Below are 21,374 nucleotides of genomic sequence, written 5' to 3' on the forward strand. Positions count from 1 at the left end.
GGCCTTCCCGTTCTGAGACAAACTTTATGTAGCCATTTAAGGGATGATAGGGGTGGTCCATTATTCTTTCATGACTCTCAACAGGAATTTATCCCTGTGAGGAAGAAGGGTTCTAAGTAGGGGATAAACGGACTATGATTAACCAATTATATTGAGAATAGTGTCATATTGAAAGGAAAATCACACAATATTGCAAAAATTAGGGATATATCACAATGCAAATCCAATTCTTTAAACCATTGTTAGATAATGTTTTGCTGACAACAACACTGCTAAATTAGTCTTAAACTTTCTGTTCATTCATATTTTCAGTACCCACACAATGACCTTGAATACAAATTTTTCCATCACAAAGCTCGTCAAATATCAGGAACACTTTATTCCAAGATAACAAAATGCAGCTGTTATGTAAAATAATAAATGTAAACATTTCCATTCATGTCTTCTTCTTGAATGCCATTCTCTTTTCCCTTTGACTTTTCTCCCCATCATCGATATGTGTACATTAATTGTTTTTGCTGAACAGTTCATTTAATTAATGCTGCTGAAATCATGCTTGATGTTCCTACTTCATTTAGAGGTAACTAAGCAACCACCTTTAAAAGAAGGCAGTCATATAAGAAATCCTGCATTTTTTTGCTTGTTCCTGAGAGGGCACTATAAACCTTTGCAACCAGATAAAACAAACAGCTGAAATACCGCTTGATTAAATATAAGCAATGTTATGAGTGATTGATGTACTGTGTGCACAGCTGTTGATTTTTCACTTCCTTTCAGTTTGTCCTGGGTGCTGATAATGTGCAGGTAATGTGAAACTGAATAAGAATACATTTTCAAATTCAACAATGAGAATTTGAATTTTTGAAAAGGATTCTAAGGGGAAAATAGTAGTAAAGTATCTACAGGCTGTTACAACTAGGCAGAAATATTTCACCAGTCAGGAAATAAGATTTTAGCAATGTTTGGCTATGTATTGCATTTTCTTCCTAAAGTTTTATCTTGTCCTCCTCAGGAACAATCTTTGCTTCAGCCTCCAACTCTACAGTTGTTAAATGGTATGGGACCACTCGGTCGCCGTGCTTCCGATGGCGGAGCCAACATTCAATTACATGCTCAACAGTTACTAAAACGTCCAAGAGGTCCTTCACCATTAGTCACCATGAATCCAGTAAGTAGTGACACAATATGCAACCATGCAATGAATCAGCACCAATTCAGTGCCAATAAAATGTTCTTTTTTAATGAATTATATTGATACACAGTTGGTAATTTTGTAGAACATAAAAATGTTTTCAACTTGGCTTATAGTCCACTGACCACATAGTTTTCTTCAGGATAGAGCTGACAGTGAGCATCCAGTGAGATGTGTTAGTGGGCAGACTACTGATATGTCTGAGATTTTCATCCCTGTACAGAGAAGCCCAACATTGCTTGTGTGTCTTCAGTTAGGTGATAGGAACTTGTCTTGCTAAGAACCATGAATGATCATGAACTTTTAATGCTGTTATGCAGCACAGCACTTAGAATCACTATTTTACTCTCTTGTATTTTGATCTTAAAGAAATGTTAAACAGGAGGAACTTCCAGCAAGACTAGCTTGTTCTGTGTGGTCCCAGTCATGACCAGCATTGGTTTTCTCCTCTCACCAGCAAACAATCTATTGGACAATTGTGATATTAAATCTTAAACTTAGTAAAATAATTTAGTTTTCATGTTACTTCCAGTTAATAGCTGTAACTTTGAAGCCAGAATTGTTTCAAATCCTTAATGTGCATACAGCAACCATTTCCAATGCAGTAATTAAGCATGCATGACTGCACAATACAGTCACTTCAGCTAATATTCCCTTTCAAAAAATATTGCCCACTGTCTTTCTAAGTGCTTATCCTTGTCTTTCTTTTGTAGTTCCTCCATACCCTATACATCATCTTTATTTTGTAGATAGTGTTATACTTGCTTCTTCTCCCAACAGCATGCTGTGCCAGTTGTCACACCAGTAGATGAGGAGAGCTCAGATGGAGAGCCAGACCAGGAAGCTGTGCAGAGGTATGTAACTGTAGCAGGGACATTTTTGTTATTGATCTCTTTCAATTTCCAGGCTAGCCCCAGAAGAAGGCATACATTTAGAATTGCAAGTACCTACTTCAACCTTTTGTATTATCTTTGATTTGGTGTTGAGCATCTTAAAACTGTTTCTTTGCCACCTCCCAAGCTGGGCTGGCCTCTCCATTCCATAAATGGCAGTTCATTCAAGGCCAAGTTGCCTGTATCTGACCTGTGCGAGGGATATATAGCGGGATCCATCTTCCTCACCCAGCACCCTGATCATAGCAACCTATTAATATTTAATCCATATTTTTAAATCCCTTAAAGGAATCCCCCTTCCTGTTTCTTGACTTTTATTACCTTCACCTCCATTGTAATTGACAACTATGCCTTCAAATGTCAAGGTCTGTGTCTCTGAAATCCCTTTAAACCATTTCAACTCCTCACCTTGACCCTTCGTAAAGCTTACCTTTAGAACAGGCTTTTGATCACATCTCAACTTTCTTAACTTGATTTCAGTACTTTCGTTCTGACTTCACCTCTGTGAAGTGCCTATGTTCTAGGCACCTATGTAATTAATGCTTCTTAAATACAAGTTGTTGATGTTTATGAAATGGATGGGTGGTTGAAGAGGAATTGGGAAATCCAGTGGACTGTCTATGTTGAAATGCAAGGATGAAACCATTATTCAAAAAAATTCAAAAATAAACCTATCAGAATACAAGTAGTGAATTGAGTTATTCCCAAAGGAGAAATATCCATGTCAAAATTTGTGCTTGACTAAAAGCCATATATTTGATATGCCTGATGCTTTGAATGTGTCCGCAGTGTCACAGTCAACCTGTCAGAATGTACATGAATCACTTACATAATTGTTGCACAAATAAGCGTTATGATTTGCTTAAACTATCTACATAGTGACAAAAGATACCGCTACCAACCGAACTAGCAACCCATGCATATTGGCCGCTTAGTGTTTTAATCATTAGTCTAGAACCATAGAAGAAACAAGTTATCTTGGTGAATGCAATTATTGTACATTGCGTGGTATAGCACAGTTGTTGTTGTTATACAGAATGCAATTAGTACCTTATTATCCTAAACAATACCACAGGATAACTGTTCATAGGTCTAGCTGGTATTTTAGCATGATAAAGATGTGTTATGTTAAAAATCATTATCTGTGATGCAGATGAATCAGATTAGTTTACACAGGCTTGGTGGTGGTGGGATGTCCGACGTGTTCTATAAGGCAGAATTTGAGTTCTGTGGTGCAGTATAAGGGTCTGACCATAGATAAAGTCTTTGTATTTCGAAGAATCAATTTTCTTTCTTTTGGCTAAAATATGTTTAGTCTCTTACTACATAAACACAGTGCAGCATTTATTTTGCAGTTGGGAGCAAAAATAACATAACTTGAGCAGGAGCAAAAACTATTGATGATAATACTTGCTACTACCTTTTTCTGGTGCAGATTCATGATCAGAATTCTCACAGAATGGAGTTGACCCAGTGAGAAGGGTGAAATGCTACTCAGTCTCACCATTAGCAGTCAGTAACCTGGGAATCTATCTTTGCATACTAAGAACCTTAGACAAAAAATAAATGTCACATTTAGAAAAACAAAATAAGCACTGTAAAACTAAATAAAATTTAATCCTAATCTTCTAATTATTAGACATTAGTATCATAGTATCTATCTCACATAAATATATTTCAACTTAAATATACACTTGTGTTGCAGGTATCTGGCTAACAGGTCTAAACGCCATACCCTTGCAATGACCAACCCTACAGCTGAGGTCCCCCTAGATTTGCAGAGGCAGCTGGGACAGCAACAGGCAATCCGTTCACGGGCCTGGGTTCCTCACCCTGAGCAGCACAGCCGGTGAGTGGCTTTTGCACAGAAACCTCAGATGTTAGAATTGAACTACTGCAGATGTGCAGATTCCAGAGTGATCACTTCAAATTATTTTGACCTTTTTTAAAATCTCCTGTGCCCATGAGAAATGGAAAGGAATTAACCTGTGCTGTTGCCTATCTGCCTTTCTGCTTTTAAACCTTGTCCTACTTAAGTCGCAAAGAAGGTGGATGTTGCACAGTGCAGTTGTGGCAACAGTCCAAATATTCGGTTCCACCTGAGTTTCCTGGAGAGTCTTGGGGAACTGTTTAAATGGTCCCAGATTACCCACAACCAGTTCCTAACAACTTGTGACTGAAAGCAAGTTACCAAACCACCTTTTCTTTCAGAAAACATATTTAAACTGGAGAAGTGTTGAACCCATATAATTCAGGTGCATAGATTTCACAAAGTATTTTACCATTTTGAAAAAAATGCATGAAACAAATCTTATAAAGGGGAAGATCAGAAGGAATTAAGAATTCTGAAACGATTAAATGGGTAATCACAGAAAAAAAAACACTTGCATTTAAAACCACGTTTCATGATCTTAAGATGTCCATAGCACTTTAAAGTCAGCGAAATACTGTCAAAGTCCAGTTATTGTTATAATGTAATGGTAGCCAATTTGTACACACTGTGGTCCCACCAACAACAGTGAGATAATAACCATTTTCTGATATTGATTGAGGGTTAAGCATTTGAAATGATGTGTTAGAATCTTTTGCATCCACTTAAAATTTCATATTTAATCTGAAAGGCAGCATCTTTAAAAATGCAGTTTCCTCAGCCTACGTTTTGCACTAAAGTCCTAGAGTGGAATTTGGAACCAAAACCTTCTGATTTAAGTGTGAAAGCGATACCAAGTATGTCATGACAAATGATTATTTGAAGACAGTTTAGTCATAATATTTAAAAGAATAAACTTAATACATAGGGACAATAAAATAAAAGTTATGGGAAAGCGTAGGTATAGATCTACCTTTTTTGTAGGTGGAGCACTGACACTGTATGTTTAATGACTTCTTTCTGTGCTGAAATTTTGATGAAATTCATTTTAAACTATTTGTTGAATGACGTTTTAAGCCCATAACTATTCCCTGTCTTTTAAATCCTTTTTAAAAAATGTTTTTATTTTGTGTGTAATTTGGAAGAATGTAGGAAAAGATGTACGGAAAGTAGAAGAAAGAGAGGTGAAATAGGGCGGGATTGGATGAGGAACAGCAAAGCCAGGAGATACAGAGGAACCTGGATTATCCAAACTAGATGAGCAGGCACTGTTTCGTTCAGATAATCGATCATTTGGTTAATTGATTCAATGCCGTTCCTTTGGGGCTCAGAGTGTTATTTATAAAGTCTGCTCCCTGTTCAGGAGACTAGCAGCAGCACAGCGCACGCAAACCCTCGTCTGCCCACGACTCGACCGTGGCGCGCCCTCCCCCCCCCACCCCATCTCAAAAAAACATGGTCCAAGACCGTCCCCTCCACCACCCCCAAACCTTGCCCAACACCACCCCTTCCCCATTCTCCCCCCCGTACCCTCTCTAGGACAGCCGGACTGAACAACAACAACAAGATTACTGCTGCAGCTACTGCCTTTTGGGGGAGCCTTCAAATAGCATGTGCGTACACGCACACATACACGCACACACAAATTTTTACTGCAACTTTTTGACACCTCTGCCCTGTACAGGACAATGTTGAAGAGATTATGTAGAGAACGGGGGTTTAGGGTACACACTTGTGTAGAACTCCAAGGAAGGTGTGGGAAGAGAGAGAAAGGGGGGATGGGAGGTCAGTTATTTAGAGACAGTGCCTGTGCTCCCATCAGTCCAGGACTGTTCTTGGCAGCATGTTTAATCACTACAAAGAGAAGACCCGCACAGTGTTGGACACATGACTTTGATGCAATGTTTCTGTCGGGACCTCGAAATCTCCTGCAGCTAATCTGATTTTCAGATAATTGGTATCCGGATAATCGAGGTACCTCTGTATTAACTTTATGGGAGGGAGCTGGTGTCAAGAAGTAAATGACTGGGGTTGTAGGGTTGGTGGTTCTGTTTCATTCACTAAACAAATTATTATTTCAATATGTTGGGTTCTCTTTTACTCCTACCAAACAATAACTCTCCATGGTGGTTGTGAAGTCACTAATTGTTTTTACCCCTAATGTTGGGAAGGAAAAGATGTTGCGAGGCAAGATTTTTTGGTCATACTATTGGCTAGGGAAGAAATAGCACATGTTGATTTGTTCCGTGGATTAATGGATCAGTTATCCTGTTTAGTGGCATGGATAGCTTCTGAAAAAAATATTAGATGGGTGGGTTGCAGAAGTGGGAAATAAGTATAGCATCATTCATTATGAAAATTGACTCCAAATGTTTCAAGCAAATCAACAGAGCTATGAAATAGTATTATAAAGGTACCAGTACATGGAATAGACAACAGAATGGTCTACACTGCACCCTCTCTAAACATATATTCTAACTCGCTATGTTTAATATACACAAAGTACAGGATTTTTCATTCATTCTTCTAAATATGAGGGTGGGCATTTCAAAAGGTGATAGAAAAATCTCTCCGGCCTCCTACCACTCCCACACCGCTCTGTCCCCAAGAGCAAAAAAAGCCTGCCAGGCAAAGTGCCAATCAGGCACTTATATGGTGACCCTCTTGACCAATCAGGTGCTGTGGTTGAGATGTCTCACCCTGCCTGAAGTTGGATGCCAGCATCTACTGGCAGCTGCATCCAAGGTCCAGATTTGCAGCAGCCCTGAAGACCAGGACCAATGATAAGGTAAGATCAAGGAGAGAGGGAGGTGTTTGAGGCAAAGGGTTGACTTTAAATGACCACCCCTTTGCTCCCTTTCACATTGCGGTATGTGTGGAACATCTTTCTCTCTCTTCTCCCCCTCCCACCCCACGCACCCTAAAAACAAATCAGACAAGCAATCCTGCTTTCCCATTTATGAAGACAGCCACTTCTCTCACCTGCCAGGAATGAGGTATTTGGGCTGATGATGGGTTGAAGCTTTTAAATGATCGATTAATGATGGCGTAATTAGTGGCGGGGCAGGAAGTTTGACCATGGAGAAGCAAATTATTGCAGTTGCTGGAATCTGTTCTGAGAACAATAAATGCTGGAGATCACAGTGGGTCAAGTAGCATTCATGGAGAGAAAGTAAGCTAACATTTCATGTAAAGGTGACTTATTGTCAGAGCTGACGTGATGTCAGCACTGATGAAGTCATCTAGACTTGAAATGTTAACTTGCTTTCTCTCCATGGATGCTGCCTGACCAGCTTGACCATCAACATAATTGCTCGGGGACAGGTATTACTCTAGTCCTTATCTACCTGATTTTATTTTTCCTTCCACCACATTGAGTCGGGGAAAATTGGAAAATCCTGCCTTTAAATTTTGCCATTTTTAAACTGTGAATGAATATTGTTAATGTCAGTTAGCATTACCTTAATCATTAATGATAATTATTAATATATTACTAATCTACTATAAATTCTGTGAGTAATAAGCTGCTTCCCTGGAAAAAGTTTCAGGCACAAACACAGATCTCCAATCTCAGGCACATGGTTTATCCTATTTGTTTTACTTGAAACAACAATGCACAAAGGTTTTCATATGTATTTAGAAATATTTCGTGGTGAAATGCTTGCAACTTTTCAAACCAAGCTATCCATGCAAATCAGTTCAAATTTGACAAATTGCTTTTATATTTTTAACTCACACCCTGCAACTTCAAATTATTTTGGATGTTTCTTAACTATTAGATTATTTTTAATCCTTGGTGCATAACCTTTTGCAACAAATTGACAGAACTAAATACCGAATGTATGTAAATTTGCAAACACTATTGATTATATTATCAAAGCTTGGATCAGTTAGCAATACAGGGTTACTGCCACGTTGGAATTCTCAGTCTTGGAGATAAGTGACACAAATACAGAAGCTGCTAGTATCAGTAAGTTGCTGACTCTGTGCAAATCAATGGTTGTGTTATAACTTGGAATTCTATTGCTGATTTCACAGAACGTTTGGAAACAATCCAGGCATTAGTTGTTTTTTTTTTGAAGCATTGTTTGAAAAAAAAAGTTGTATTTTGTTTGATGCAAAATGCTATACCCTTCATTCAGCTAGGAATTTAAAAAAAAATTTTGGCTAGATTTTGGGCACTTTCTAAAACTTTGTTTGCATCTTGTATTTTAAAATTAGTTTCCTAATATTTACATGAAATAAAGACAATCAATTATCAAATGGTTATGTTTGGTTTCTACTGAAATAATAATAACATTGAACTTAATGTTCCTTAAGACCTTTAATTACCATGCTACCATGATGAAAGAAAAGGATAGCTCTTGAGAACCTTAAGTTTTTACAATTGGTAAGACCTATAACTCTAATGCACAAGCTGTATACATGAGTTATAGTTGTATTATACACAGATGAAAGGACATACTGTAGAGAGAGATTAATTTTTGACTATTAATATTTAGATCTCTTCCACATTAGCAAACACATGATAGTTTATATGTGTATTTATAGCTATTTAATTTAGAATTGGTTAGTTTAATTATGTTCAGTTTCCTAAATTGAGCTATTAGTTATGATTTTCCTTAAATGACAAAAAAAGTTATTTTGCCATTTGAAGCTAACATTTTTGCATGTAAAATTAGCTCCTAATATAAAATAGCTTGACCCGACATTTTATTCAAATACTTGCCCATTTTTTTAAATGCTTGACGTAATAGAGTGCATGGACCTTAATCTTGCAATGACATAGTTAGATAAGGAAACTGATCCTGAAAAGCATTTCTTTGCAAAGAACCCTTGTCCTACTTCTTTTCAATTTACTCTACTCCTGCACTTTGGCTGGGAAAAGGGCCCTATAAATGATTTAATAGAATCACAGAACTGATGAAAGCTTTTCAGCCTGCCATGTCTGAAATAGCTTTCTGCAAAGCAACTGAGCAGTCCCACAAACTGCTCTTGCTCATAGCCCAACAAATGTCTTCCCTAAAGGTGTTTATTAAATTCCCTTTTGAAAGACCTAATTAGACCTGACTCCACCAGACCCTAAAATAGTGTATTATAGATCCTAAACACTTGTTACATTAAAAAATCTTTTCCAGCTATTGACCTAAAGAAGAGTCATGTAGATTTCAAAATGTGAATTCCATTTGTCTTTCCACAGATGCTGAACTCCTCCAGCACTTAGTTGTTCTTCCATATGTTAGCATGGGGGCTTTTTGATTCACCTAAGTCCGTGTCCCTCTATTTATTGATTGTTTTACCAATGAAAACAGTTTCTATCTACTCTATCAAGGCCCCTATCTATTCACTTTCTCAATCTAGATCCCTCATAATTTTGATCATCTTCATCGAATTTCCTCTCAACATTCTCTATGGGGAGAAACCCTAGCTTCTCCAACCTATTCACATTGCTGATGTTCCTCATCCCTTGAATTACTTTTTGCAAATATTTTCAGCACCCTCTTTCTCTCAAGCCTTTGCATCCTTCCTGAAATGAATTTTATAAAGAATTTTATACTTTGTTTAAGAAATAATCTTTTTGTTACATAGCTCTTTCTATCCATTCTTGAATTGGTTCATATAAATTCACTTAGAGGAAAATAAGTAGAGAAGTTGTGAATAATTTGCAGTAGTATATATTTGGGATGTGGAAAGACCCTCTTTAGAATCTGAGGTAGCTTATCATATTTTGAAGTGCAAAAACTGAATGAAATAAAGTTAACTTAGAATTTGAGAAGAAAAAAGTATAGTACAGTTTAATTTTTGCAGTTGCAGAGGACACTTTGTTTGAAAATTATGCTTTATTTCAGTGTTTGCTACAAAGACCCCAATACCTTGCACCTTCCGACAGAAAGGTTCTCTCCAGTTCGCCGTTTCTCAGATGGTGCTGCTAGCATCCAAGCATTCAAAGCCCATTTGGAGAAAATGGAGAAAAGCACAACCACCAACAGTAGTATAAAACAACTACAGCAGGTACTACAGTATTTCACAGAATTGATATGAAAATGTCAGGCAGAGTGAAAAATGTATCTAAAGCTGTGAAGTACAGTTTAATATTCTCACTGGCCATTAACAGAGATGGCAAGTCTAATGAGAAAAGTGTATTATCCCTATCATAAAAGCATCTTCTGAGCCTGAAGAAGGCCATATATGATTAATGTTTCCACTTTAATGTTAAACAATATTTTATTATTTATTGAACTATTTTTTAGTTATTTTAACTTAAGTGCTTCACTGGGAAGCTCACCTCAGGATCACAGAAGCAAACTTCATTGTAAGACGATTCCAGATTTAATTGTTGGCTGCATCAGGAAAGAAGCAGTGGTGGACAAAGCTGTTGTAGTTGCTGTTTTACCTTTGAAAATCACTTCTGTTTTTGTCCTGTTTTATCCACTGCCATTTGGACTGAGAGTGTGATTACTCCTTTTGATAATTTCTTGGAAAAAGTTGATGACAGAGCAAAAATGGCAATTTAACAAGAAATGTTCCAACTCCTAATACTGTTTTAATACTTATCTGAGCAAAGAAAAACCCAACACAGGATTTTTCACTTTGGGGTACCAATAATGGGAACTATTCCTCAACCTACCTGTTATTGTCATATAGCTTGATTTTTGATCTTCTTCCATAATTGAAATTTGCTAGTCTAAAGATGGTATGTTTATATTTTCTGTAATTTTGATTGTGGATTTAAATTGGAAAGGACTGTTTTAAAAACTTACTGTTGTATAAAGCAAGGAATGTGGAAGGTATTGCTGCACATTTTGAAAGCAAGCTACCAGCACTAATTGTAAGTGTTATTTATACTGTTGTTCAACCAGCAGCGAATGTTTATCTGCAGATAGACTGGCCAAAAAAATGTGTACAGAATGAGATTTAGCAGTTTAAAAATATCTAAAGCCTGAAGAAATTTATTTTCCCTCATAAATCATTGTAAATTTTTAGTTTTAAGGAGTAAGTCAGAGGCTTTATACGTTGTGAATCAGAACTGTCTATGTCCTGTAAAGAAGTGGAAGTACCTGAAGAAAGGAGTTGGGAGGAGCAGCAAGCCTAGCCAAAGGGCTCATTTCAGCAAGCTCTGTGGAAAGAAGCTATTAAACTGCCTTCCCAGTTTTCTCCCTCCATCTATAGCACCAATGATTTTTATGCCTGTGTGTGTTGAAGGAGTTTTATAAGAGGTTAGAGTTTTAACTAGTAGAGTTATAGGTTGATAGTTCATAATTGTTTACCTGTAGCTAAAATCTATTTATTTTAATAGTAATTCCTGTTCAGTACAGAAACCTTGTCTTTGGTTCCCGTCAACCTGGATCTAAAATCCCTACTGCACTGGGGAATTGTATGTACTTTTATTAAATGTTTAACTTTTGTGACATCTGGAGGAATAAGGCTCTTGATTTCCAGAACACTATACCAATGACACGTGGCAGTTAGGAAGAGGCTTCATTTGGATCTGAAGCCTATTGTAGTTGAGTAATTACTGCCTCAGTCTGAATGTGAGTAGATAAAACTGTAGTGAGATGTTTGGGTAGGCAATATGTGTATGTCACTCGTAAAAGTTGCCATGTGTATTTGAGCTATAAAGTGTAGACGTAACCTAAGCATTATGGAGCTCTTGGGATTCATACAGTTTGTCATAGGATGTTTGAAGTTGAGAATAGAAACAGTTTTAACAATACCTTGCAGGTCACCTGCATGATTGCCTGCTAATACTTAATAAAGCCAAAACAACCTATGGAGTGGAACTTACCATAGTATAGTTGCAATATGGCATGGTGACTCACTGATTAGCACTGCTGCTTCACAGGGACCCGGTTCAATGCTGGTTGACTGTCTGTGTGGAGTTTGCACATTCTCCCTGTGTTTGCATGGGTTTCGAGTAAAAAATGAGGTCTGCAGATGCTGGAGATCACAGCTGCAAATGTGTTGCTGGTCAAAGCACAGCAGGCCAGGCAGCATCTCAGGAATAGAGAATTCGACGTTTTGAGCATAAGCCCTTCATCAGGAATAAGAGAGAGAGAGCCAAGCAGGCTAAGATAAATGGTAGGGAGGAGGGACTAGGGGGAGGGGCGATGGAGGTGGGATAGGTGGAAGGAGGTCAAGGTGAGGGTGATAGGCCGGAGTGGGGTGGGGGCGGAGAGGTCAGGAAGAGGATTGCAGGTTAGGAGGGCGGTGCTGAGTTGAGGGAACCGACTGAGACAAGGTGGGGGGAGGGGAAATGAGGAAACTTGAGAAATCTGAATTCATACCTTGTGGTTGGAGGGTTCCCAGGCGGAAGATGAGGCGCTCCTCCTCCAGCCGTCGTGTAGTTGTGTTCTGCCGGTGGAGGAGTCCAAGGACCTGCATGTCCTCGGTGGAGTGGGAGGGAGAGTTAAAGTGTTGAGCCACGGGGTGATTGGGTTGGTTGGTTCGGGCGGCCCGGAGGTGTTCTCTGAAGCGTTCCGCAAGTAAGCGGCCTGTCTCACCAATATAGAGGAGGCCACATCGGGTGCAGCGGATGCAATAGATGATGTGTGTGGAGGTACAGGTGAACTTGTGGCGGATATGGAAGGATCCCTTGGGGCCTTGGAGGGAAGTGAGTGTGGAGGTGTGGGCGCAAGTTTTACATTTCCTGCAGTTGCAGGGGAAGGTGCCGGGGGTGGAGGTTGGGTTGGTGGGGGGTGTGGATCTGACGAGGGAGTCACGAAGGGAGTGGTCCTTGCGGAACGCTGATAGGGGAGGGGAGGGAAATATATCCTTGGTGGTGGGGTCCGTTTGGAGGTGGCGGAAATGGCGGCGGATGATACGTTGTATGCGGAGGTTGGTGGGGTGGTAGGTGAGAACCAGTGGGGTTCTGTCTTGGTGGCGGTTGGAGGAGCGGGGCTCAAGGGCGGAGGAGCGGGAAGTGGAGGAGATGCGGTGGAGGGCATCGTCGATCACGTCTGGGGGGAATCTGCGGTCCTTGAAGAAGGAGGCCATCTGGGCTGTGCGGTGTTGGAATTGGTCCTCCTGGGAGCAAATGCGGCGGAGACGAAGGAATTGGGAATATGGGATGGCGTTTTTACAGGGGGCAGGGTGGGAGGAGGTGTAGTCCAGGTAGCTGTGGGAGTCAGTCGGTTTATAATAGATGTCTGTGTTGAGTCGGTCGCCCGAGATAGAAGTGGAAAGGTCTAGGAAGGGGAGGGAGGAGTCTGAGACAGTCCAGGTGAATTTCAGGTCGGGGTGGAAGGTGTTAGTAAAGTTGATGAACTGTTCAACCTCCTCGTGGGAGCACGAGGCAGCGCCGATACAGTCATCGATGTAGCGGAGGAAAAGGTGGGGGGTGGTGCCAGTGTAGTTGCGGAAGATGGACTGTTCCACATATCCTACGAAGAGGCAGGCATAGCTGGGGCCCATGCAGGTGCCCATGGCAACTCCTTTAGTTTGGAGGAAGTGGGAGGATTGAAAAGAGAAGTTATTCAGGGTGAGGACCAGTTCAGTCAGTCGAAGGAGGGTGTCAGTGGAAGGGTACTGGTTGGTGCGGCGGGAAAGGAAGAAGCGGAGGGCTTTGAGTCCTTCGTGATGGGGGATGGAGGTGTACAGGGACTGGATGTCCACGGTGAAGATAAGGCGTTGGGGACCGGGGAAGCGAAAATCCTGGAGGAGGTGGAGGGCGTGGGTGGTGTCCCGAACGTAGGTGGGGAGTTCTTGGACTAAAGGGGACAGGACCGTGTCGAGGTATTGGGAGATGAGTTCGGTGGGGCAGGAGCAGGCTGAGACAATGGGTCGGCCGGGGCAGGCAGGTTTGTGGATTTTGGGCAGGAGGTAGAAACGGGCGGTGCGGGGTTGTGGGACTATGAGGTTGGAGGCGGTGGATGGGAGATCCCCTGAGGTGATGAGGTCCTGGATGGTCTGGGAGATGATGGTTTGGTGGTGGGAGGTGGGGTCGTGGTCAAGGGGGCGATAAGAGGAGGCGTCCGCGAGCTGGCGTTTGGCTTCAGCGGTATACAGGTCAGTGCGCCAAACTACCACCGCGCCTCCCTTGTCTGCGGGTTTGATGGTGAGGTTGGGATTGGAGCGGAGGGAGTGGAGGGCTGCACGTTCTGAGGGTGAGAGATTGGAGTGGGTGAGAGGGGTGGACAGGTTGAGTCGGTTAATGTCACGGCGGCAGTTGGCTATAAAGAGGTCGAGGGCAGGTAGGAGGCCAGCACGGGGTGTCCAGGTGGATGGGGTGTGTTGGAGGCGGGAGAAGGGGTCGTCAGAGGGTGGGCGGGAGTCTTGGTTGTGGAAGTATGCACGGAGGCGAAGGCGGCGGAAGAATTGTTCAATATCTCGCCGCGTGTTGAACTCATTAATCCGAGGGCGTAGGGGAATGAAGGTGAGGCCCCTGCTGAGGACTGATCTTTCATCCTCAGAGAGGGGGAGATCTGGAGGGATGGTGAAAATCCGGCAAGGCTGGGAGCTAGGACCTGGTGTGGAACTGGAGCTGGAGCTGGGGCTGGGGGCGGGGTTAGGGGCGGGGACAGAGATCGAAGTAGGGGCAGAACCACTCCCTTCGTGACTCCCTCGTCAGATCCACACCCCCCACCAACCCAACCTCCACCCCCGGCACCTTCCCCTGCAACCGCAGGAAATGTAAAACTTGCGCCCACACCTCCACACTCACTTCCCTCCAAGGCCCCAAGGGATCCTTCCATATCCGCCACAAGTTCACCTGTACCTCCACACACATCATCTATTGCATCCGCTGCACCCGATGTGGCCTCCTCTATATTGGTGAGACAGGCCGCTTACTTGCGGAACGCTTCAGAGAACACCTCCGGGCCGCCCGAACCAACCAACCCAATCACCCCGTGGCTCAACACTTTAACTCTCCCTCCCACTCCACCGAGGACATGCAGGTCCTTGGACTCCTCCACCGGCAGAACACAACTACACGACGGCTGGAGGAGGAGCGCCTCATCTTCCGCCTGGGAACCCTCCAACCACAAGGTATGAATTCAGATTTCTCAAGTTTCCTCATTTCCCCTCCCCCCACCTTGTCTCAGTCGGTTCCCTCAACTCAGCACCGCCCTCCTAACCTGCAATCCTCTTCCTGACCTCTCCGCCCCCACCCCACTCCGGCCTATCACCCTCACCTTGACCTCCTTCCACCTATCCCACCTCCATCGCCCCTCCCCCTAGTCCCTCCTCCCTACCTTTTATCTTAGCCTGCTTGGCTCTCTCTCTCTTATTCCTGATGAAGGGCTTATGCTCGAAATGTCGAATTCTCTATTCCTGATATGCTGCCTGGCCTGCTGTGCTTTGACCAGCAACACATTTGCAGTTTGCATGGGTTTCCTCCATCTCTTCTAGTTTCCTCCCACTTAATGTACTGATTAGGTGGATTGGCTGCTCTAAATTGCTATAGTCCCCAGGGATGTGTAGGCTAGTTGGATTAGCCATAGTAAATGTAGGGTTGCAGCAATAGGATAGATGTGACACGATGGGCCAAATGGCCTTCTCCAACACAGTGGGGATTCTTTGATTCTGTGTGTTGGTCAGTTAGCAGGCTATTTATATTTTTCACTGAAAGTAATCATTTAATACATGTTTTCTGATGGATGCATGGTTTATCTAATAACTTACAAAAAATTGTCAAGAATGCACACTAGTTGCCTCGCCTCATAAACAGTGTTTCTGATTTTGGATCTCTATCGACCTGGATCTTAGAGTAATATTTCAGAAGCCTTGATAATTGGCCTTCTAAGTGACAACTATTAAACTCTACTTGTATGATTAGGAATGTGAACATTTGCAAAAGATGTATGGAAATGCCATGGATGAAAAAATATTTGAGAAAACACAGCAACAACACATACTTTACCAACAAGAGCAACAAATTCTCCACCAACAAATTCAGGTAGGATAATCATTTACAATGACATACCAGTTTTGCTTTAAGTGTGTGCACTGTTTTGGCAAGATTAAGAGTGATCCAGTATTCTCCTCTTCTAAAATTAACGTAAATCTGGAAGGCATGCTTTACCTCCCCAATCAAAATATTTAAAAAAACGTTTCTGTGGATTTTGGTTGTCTTGTAGAAGTGAGGAATTAATTGATTAGGTAATTTATCAAGGAACAACACAATAATTATTACTAGGAAGCATATGGGTGTGTAAAGAACTGGTCAGATCAGCCAGTTTTAGGCATATGTTAGCCCTCATTTTACATTTTTGTAAATTGGGTTTAAATTGTTTTGTGAACAATAATTCAGATGTTTTGTGTTAGTATTATTGAATTATTTCATGACATAAATTAATATAAATCCTGCAACAAAATAAGAATTTAGTGCTGCAATTTGAATTATTGAATAATTTTGATTATCATGAAATATATTACACAGAGGCCAAGCTATCTGGTCTATAGTTTAATATTTTCTGCCTCCTTCCTTTCTCGAATAGAAATGTTGTATTTTCTACTTCCTCGTATGATGGAACCTTTCCTGACCTAGAAATCATCTGTTCTGCTACTCATTTTGCAAAGTTACATGCTTTTTCTAGTATTTCAGTTCACTTCAGCTAACTCAGTTTTCATACTCACATATTAGCCCTTATTTAAGTTTAAAATAATAGTCTTAAACCCTCCTTGTCTCTTTCAAACAAGACCTAAAATTAAATTATATTGTGATGGCTGCATCCTCAAGCTGCCTTTATCTGTAGTTATTAGTTAATCGTCTCATTACTCAATGAGCCTAATATAACCTGTTTTCGGTTGATTTCAGAACATAATACTATAAGAAACTGTATTGAACTTACCATCCAGGTTACTATGTCTATGGTCAGCTGGGTGTATGATGGGCAGATTTATATTTAAGTGTTATCACGAGGCTGTGTGCCTCATTTTAACCACATATAATTGAACTTTCCTAGCCCTTGGGAAACAAGACATCTTAAAGGAAGAAACAGAGCTGAATCCATAAGCTTTATGACACTGTGGATGAGGAGAAGTGGGAGTGATACCTCCACATGTTCTAGCCAAGTTAATCTCCTCATCTGCCCTGACCTACCGCCCTTCACTGTACCACTCCTCCTCCACATCTAGAATTGTCATTCAGACTTCTCCAGCTTGTATGTATATTAAAATCATCCATGATTATTGTCTTCCTTTTATCAGAAGCACTGAATATTTCTTATTGTATGTTTAATTCTACTTTGTGGTTACTATTAGAGGCCTGTAGACTATATCCCCACTCATGACTTCTTGCCCCAACTATTCCTCATCTTCACCCAAAAAGATTCTATATTTTTACCTCCTGAATCAAAGTCATTTCTATTGCATCAATGTCATCTTTGTTTTAGAGTACTATCCCTCCACCTTTACTCAGTTTCCTATTCTTCTTAAATGTTGCATATCCCTCAATATTCAGTGTCATTGCTTGTCACTCTGATTACCAGTGATTCATGAAATGACGCTAACAACTGGTAAATTGTACTCTCAAACTCTACAAGGGTTCAAAACAGTGGATTTTGCAACCCAGCAGAAGTCAGTAAAGTGGAAAAGGTCTTCAGAATTATATAATTATAATTTTAATTCACTACAAATGTTAAGTAAAATGGAAAGCAATTTCCTTAAGGCCATGGCAGTAAATCAATATGTTTGACTTTGTTTAACCATGTTGTCTCACATACTGGCTACAGGAATGTATTCGACCACCTCAACCTTCACCTCCATTATCAACTGCATCATTGGTACAGCATGTGGAAAACCAACCAGCATTCATTACCCACCAGCTGCAAAGGTGAATAATTTGCAAGTATAACACAGTCTGTACTATTTGTTGGGTGGGCACATGATAAGCGCATTTGATATATTTAAATATTACTTTGAGGCTCCATGCCATCACTTTAGCGATATTTGGTTGGATATCCTGGCTTCAAGGAAACGCAGCAGTTAAAGGGAAGGAGTGGGGCTGAACCTATAAAATAAGGACCTTTACAGCACTGTTTGTGGATCAGAAGGAGAGGGAGCATTTTCTTCAGGCCTAACAAGGATGTCAATTTAATCTCTCTATCATATGTCTACGGCAATCCAGAACCCTCAGGCCTCTCTGTGAGACCCCCCTCTCCTCCAAGTGTAGAAGACACACACAGACACACACACGCACCCCTGGTCAGGTGCCTACTCTGACATGGAACCACAACTTCTGAACCACGATGGGATCTCTGATGTGAGCATAAGAGGTACAGTTAGTAAGTTTGCAGATGACACCAAAATTGGAGGTGTAGTGGACAGCGAAGAAGGTTATCTCAGATTACAACTCAATGATAAGGTCCTCAGCAGTTTTGCTGAACAAAGAGACCTTGGAGTGCAGGCTCATAGCTCATTGCAAGTGGAGTCGCAGGTAGATAGGATAGTGAAGAAGGCGTTTGGTATGCTTTCCTTTATTGGTCAGAGTATTGAGTACAGGAGTTGGGAGATCATATTGTGGCTGTACAGGACATTGGCTAGCCACTGTTGGAATATTGCGTGCAATTTTGGTCTCCTTCCTATTGGAAAGATGTTGTGAAACTTGAAAGGGTTCAGAAAAGATTTACGAGGATGTTGCCAGGGTTGGAGGATTTGAGCTATAGGGAGAGGCTGAACAGGCTGGGGCTGTTTTCTCTGGAGCATCAGAGGCTGAGGGGTGACCTTATAGAGGTTTACAAAATGATGAGGGGCATGGATAGGGTATATAGGCAAAGTTTTTTTTTCCCTGGGGTGGGGGAGTCCAGAACTAGAGGCATTGGTTTAGGGTGAGAGGGGAAAGATATGAAAGAGATCTACGGGGCAACTCTTTCACTCAGAGGGTGGTACATGTATGGAATGAGCTGCCAGATGAAGTGGTGGAGGCTAGTACAGTTGCAACATTGAAAGGCATCTGGATGGGTATATGAACAGGAAGGGTTTGGAGGGATATGGGCAGGTGGGACTAGATTAGTTTCAGGATATCTTCAGCATGGACGAGTTGGACCAAAGGGTCTGTTTCTGTGCTGTACATCTCTGTGACTCTGCCCTCCTTTTCCTGCCAATGTATCTGCTATCGTTGTCTTTAGCCTTGAGAAGCATGTTTAATACTTCCGTTGTTTAATCTGGAGTAACACCAGTGTTCTTAGAACTGCATTTTCTGAAATATTTATTAAATTACACTGAGAACATTATTATATTAATTTATAAGCTCATCACCCAATACAGCAATCACAGCCTGTCAGGCGACATATTCAGAACCTATTATATTCAGCACTGATTAGCTTGTGGCTATGTATCACACGAGTTTGTTAATTTCAACTAATTTTATAAAAGTGGCTAACTTATGGTGAGTTATTATTAAATAGGATCGTGGTTACTGAAAAGTTTTTAATGAAAAGCATTATTTCCAGTTTTAAAAAGTGATGATATTTGAAACTATCCGTAATTGCCTCCAAATTGTAACACTGAAAAATATTTCATTTTGTAGGTTACAAATTCAGCATGAACAATCGAGTCCTCCTCCCAACCATCCCAACAATCATCTCTTCAGCAAATCTAATAATAGTCCTCCTCCTGGCACCGCGGCCATCATGCAATCCAGCAGTAAGCACTTTCCATGCTAATTTTGGACACCAAGATTAACCAGTATAAATAATTTTTGCACTTTTATGATTTCAATTTATAGATTATTACCTTTTGAAGCTGATAAATGGATTTGTCAAAATCAAGGTCACTCCAAGCTGATATGCTTGTTAAATGCTGTTTGGGATCTAGTCAATACTTAGCATTACATTCAGTAATCCTAACCTGAACTGTCCGGGTCAGCAAGTGGCTTCACGGGTTGCTGCAAGCCATTGTCTTTAGATGCAGAGTAGCAAGATCTTGTCTTGTGGAACTGTTGGTAGGGTCTCTATCTCTGACTAGAGGCTCTGGGTCCAAGCCCACTTTCCTACAGAAGGCATGTTATAATGCGATCTCACAGGTTGATTACTGAATATCTCTCTCTCTCTCTCTCTCTCTCTCTGTCTCTCTCTCTCTCTCTCTGTCTCTAGTTCTCTCACTCACACACTCTCACTCTCACACTTACTCTCTCTCTCTCTCACTTTCACACTCTCTCTCCCTCTCTGTCTCACATACACTCTCTCTCACTCTCACACACACTCTCTCACTACCTTGCTCACTCTCTCTCTCTCCCTCTTTGTCCATCTCTCTCTCTCTCTCTCTCTCTCTCCCCCCAGACGTTGTGTGCAAAAGTATTTTGTTTTATTTAATTTATGGATTCACAGTTATTGTTCAGCTCTTTGAAACTTTATTTGCAAAGAAATGTTCCCTATTTAATAAGTGGATTGCTAGAACTATTTAAAGGGCTAGATATTGTCCCTAGATTGTGACATGCCTGAAATGTTTGTTTGTTCTTAATTCCTTAGGTTGTGTTTCTTCTCCATCTCAGTTTCAAGGCTTAACATCCCAACATGCTTTGTTCCAGCAGCCAAGCAATAGTCCCCCACCCCCAAACATTAATCTGCCTCGAATGAATTTACAACCCGGGTTGTCTCAGCAATCACAAACGCAGCAAGTTACAATCCAAGTCCAAGAGCCAACAGACATGCTCAGCAATAACTTGCTTCAAAGTGCTGGGCAGACATTGCACGCCACACACCCCCGTGGAATCATCAGTCCAAGCAATCATCTTCCTCTACAACAGAGAGGGTTGCACATGCCATCTCTTGGGCTTGGACAGCATAGAGCCTTAGCAAAACAACTGAGTGCTGACAGTGCAGAGACAAGCAGGTAAGATTGATTATGCTTGAACCTAATTACTAGGTATTGATGGTCTATACATCTTCAGAATCTGGGTGTGGTACAAAATAGAATATTTTTCTCCAAGGTGTCTAATATATATCTTTATATCAAATGGAAACCTGTTCGTACCATAGTTTTAATATGACGTTAATTTTTTTAAATGACCCCATTACTCATAATTCTGTAAAATCACATTTTTTAAGTTATCTGCTTAAACTGGTGAATAGTGAACCTCAAATTGATATCACCATCTACTGTGAAATATGAGCCTTCACAGGAGGCTCCCAAGCACTGAGGATGTCACCTAGAAAGGGGACGAAACGTTTGCAACAAAAACTCCCAGCTCGGTGAACAGAACCACAACAATGATTTGTGTAAATTTGCTTTATGTTATATTGCCACCTTATTCACAGTGATAAAGTAGTATATCGATCAAGAAAGTTTTTTGAGAAGTTAATGGAGTAACACAGTTACACTTATGGAGAGAAATAGTTAGTGTTTTGAGTTCAGATTTCCACCATCCACATTTCTTTGTTTTGTATTAATTTAATTAATGGATGGCTTTGAGCAATTTGCTTGAACAGAATTTGAATGTTCATAGGAAAAGAGATTTTGTTGAAGCCTTTCATCTTAC

General features: G+C 41.0%; 1 protein-coding gene across 4 annotated transcripts in view; it reads left to right on the plus strand.

Annotated features, from left to right (window-relative positions):
• Nucleotides 1-21,374, plus strand: part of sik3 (SIK family kinase 3) — a 302,157-nt gene that overhangs the window by 260,116 nt on the left and 20,667 nt on the right. For 3 of the 4 annotated variants that reach the window (XM_060846766.1, XM_060846767.1, XM_060846768.1), the window contains 8 exons: nt 1,013-1,168; nt 1,973-2,046; nt 3,791-3,934; nt 9,805-9,967; nt 15,732-15,851; nt 17,629-17,729; nt 19,425-19,540; nt 20,365-20,728. In XM_060846766.1, the coding sequence (XP_060702749.1) occupies nt 1,013-1,168; nt 1,973-2,046; nt 3,791-3,934; nt 9,805-9,967; nt 15,732-15,851; nt 17,629-17,729; nt 19,425-19,540; nt 20,365-20,728 (1,238 nt within the window). The remainder of the gene's footprint in view (nt 1-1,012; nt 1,169-1,972; nt 2,047-3,790; nt 3,935-9,804; nt 9,968-15,731; nt 15,852-17,628; nt 17,730-19,424; nt 19,541-20,364; nt 20,729-21,374) is intronic. The other variant, XM_060846769.1, reaches the window with a different exon arrangement.

Source organism: Hemiscyllium ocellatum, chromosome 29 (assembly GCF_020745735.1).
Source record: "Hemiscyllium ocellatum isolate sHemOce1 chromosome 29, sHemOce1.pat.X.cur, whole genome shotgun sequence".
NCBI lineage: Eukaryota > Metazoa > Chordata > Chondrichthyes > Orectolobiformes > Hemiscylliidae > Hemiscyllium > Hemiscyllium ocellatum.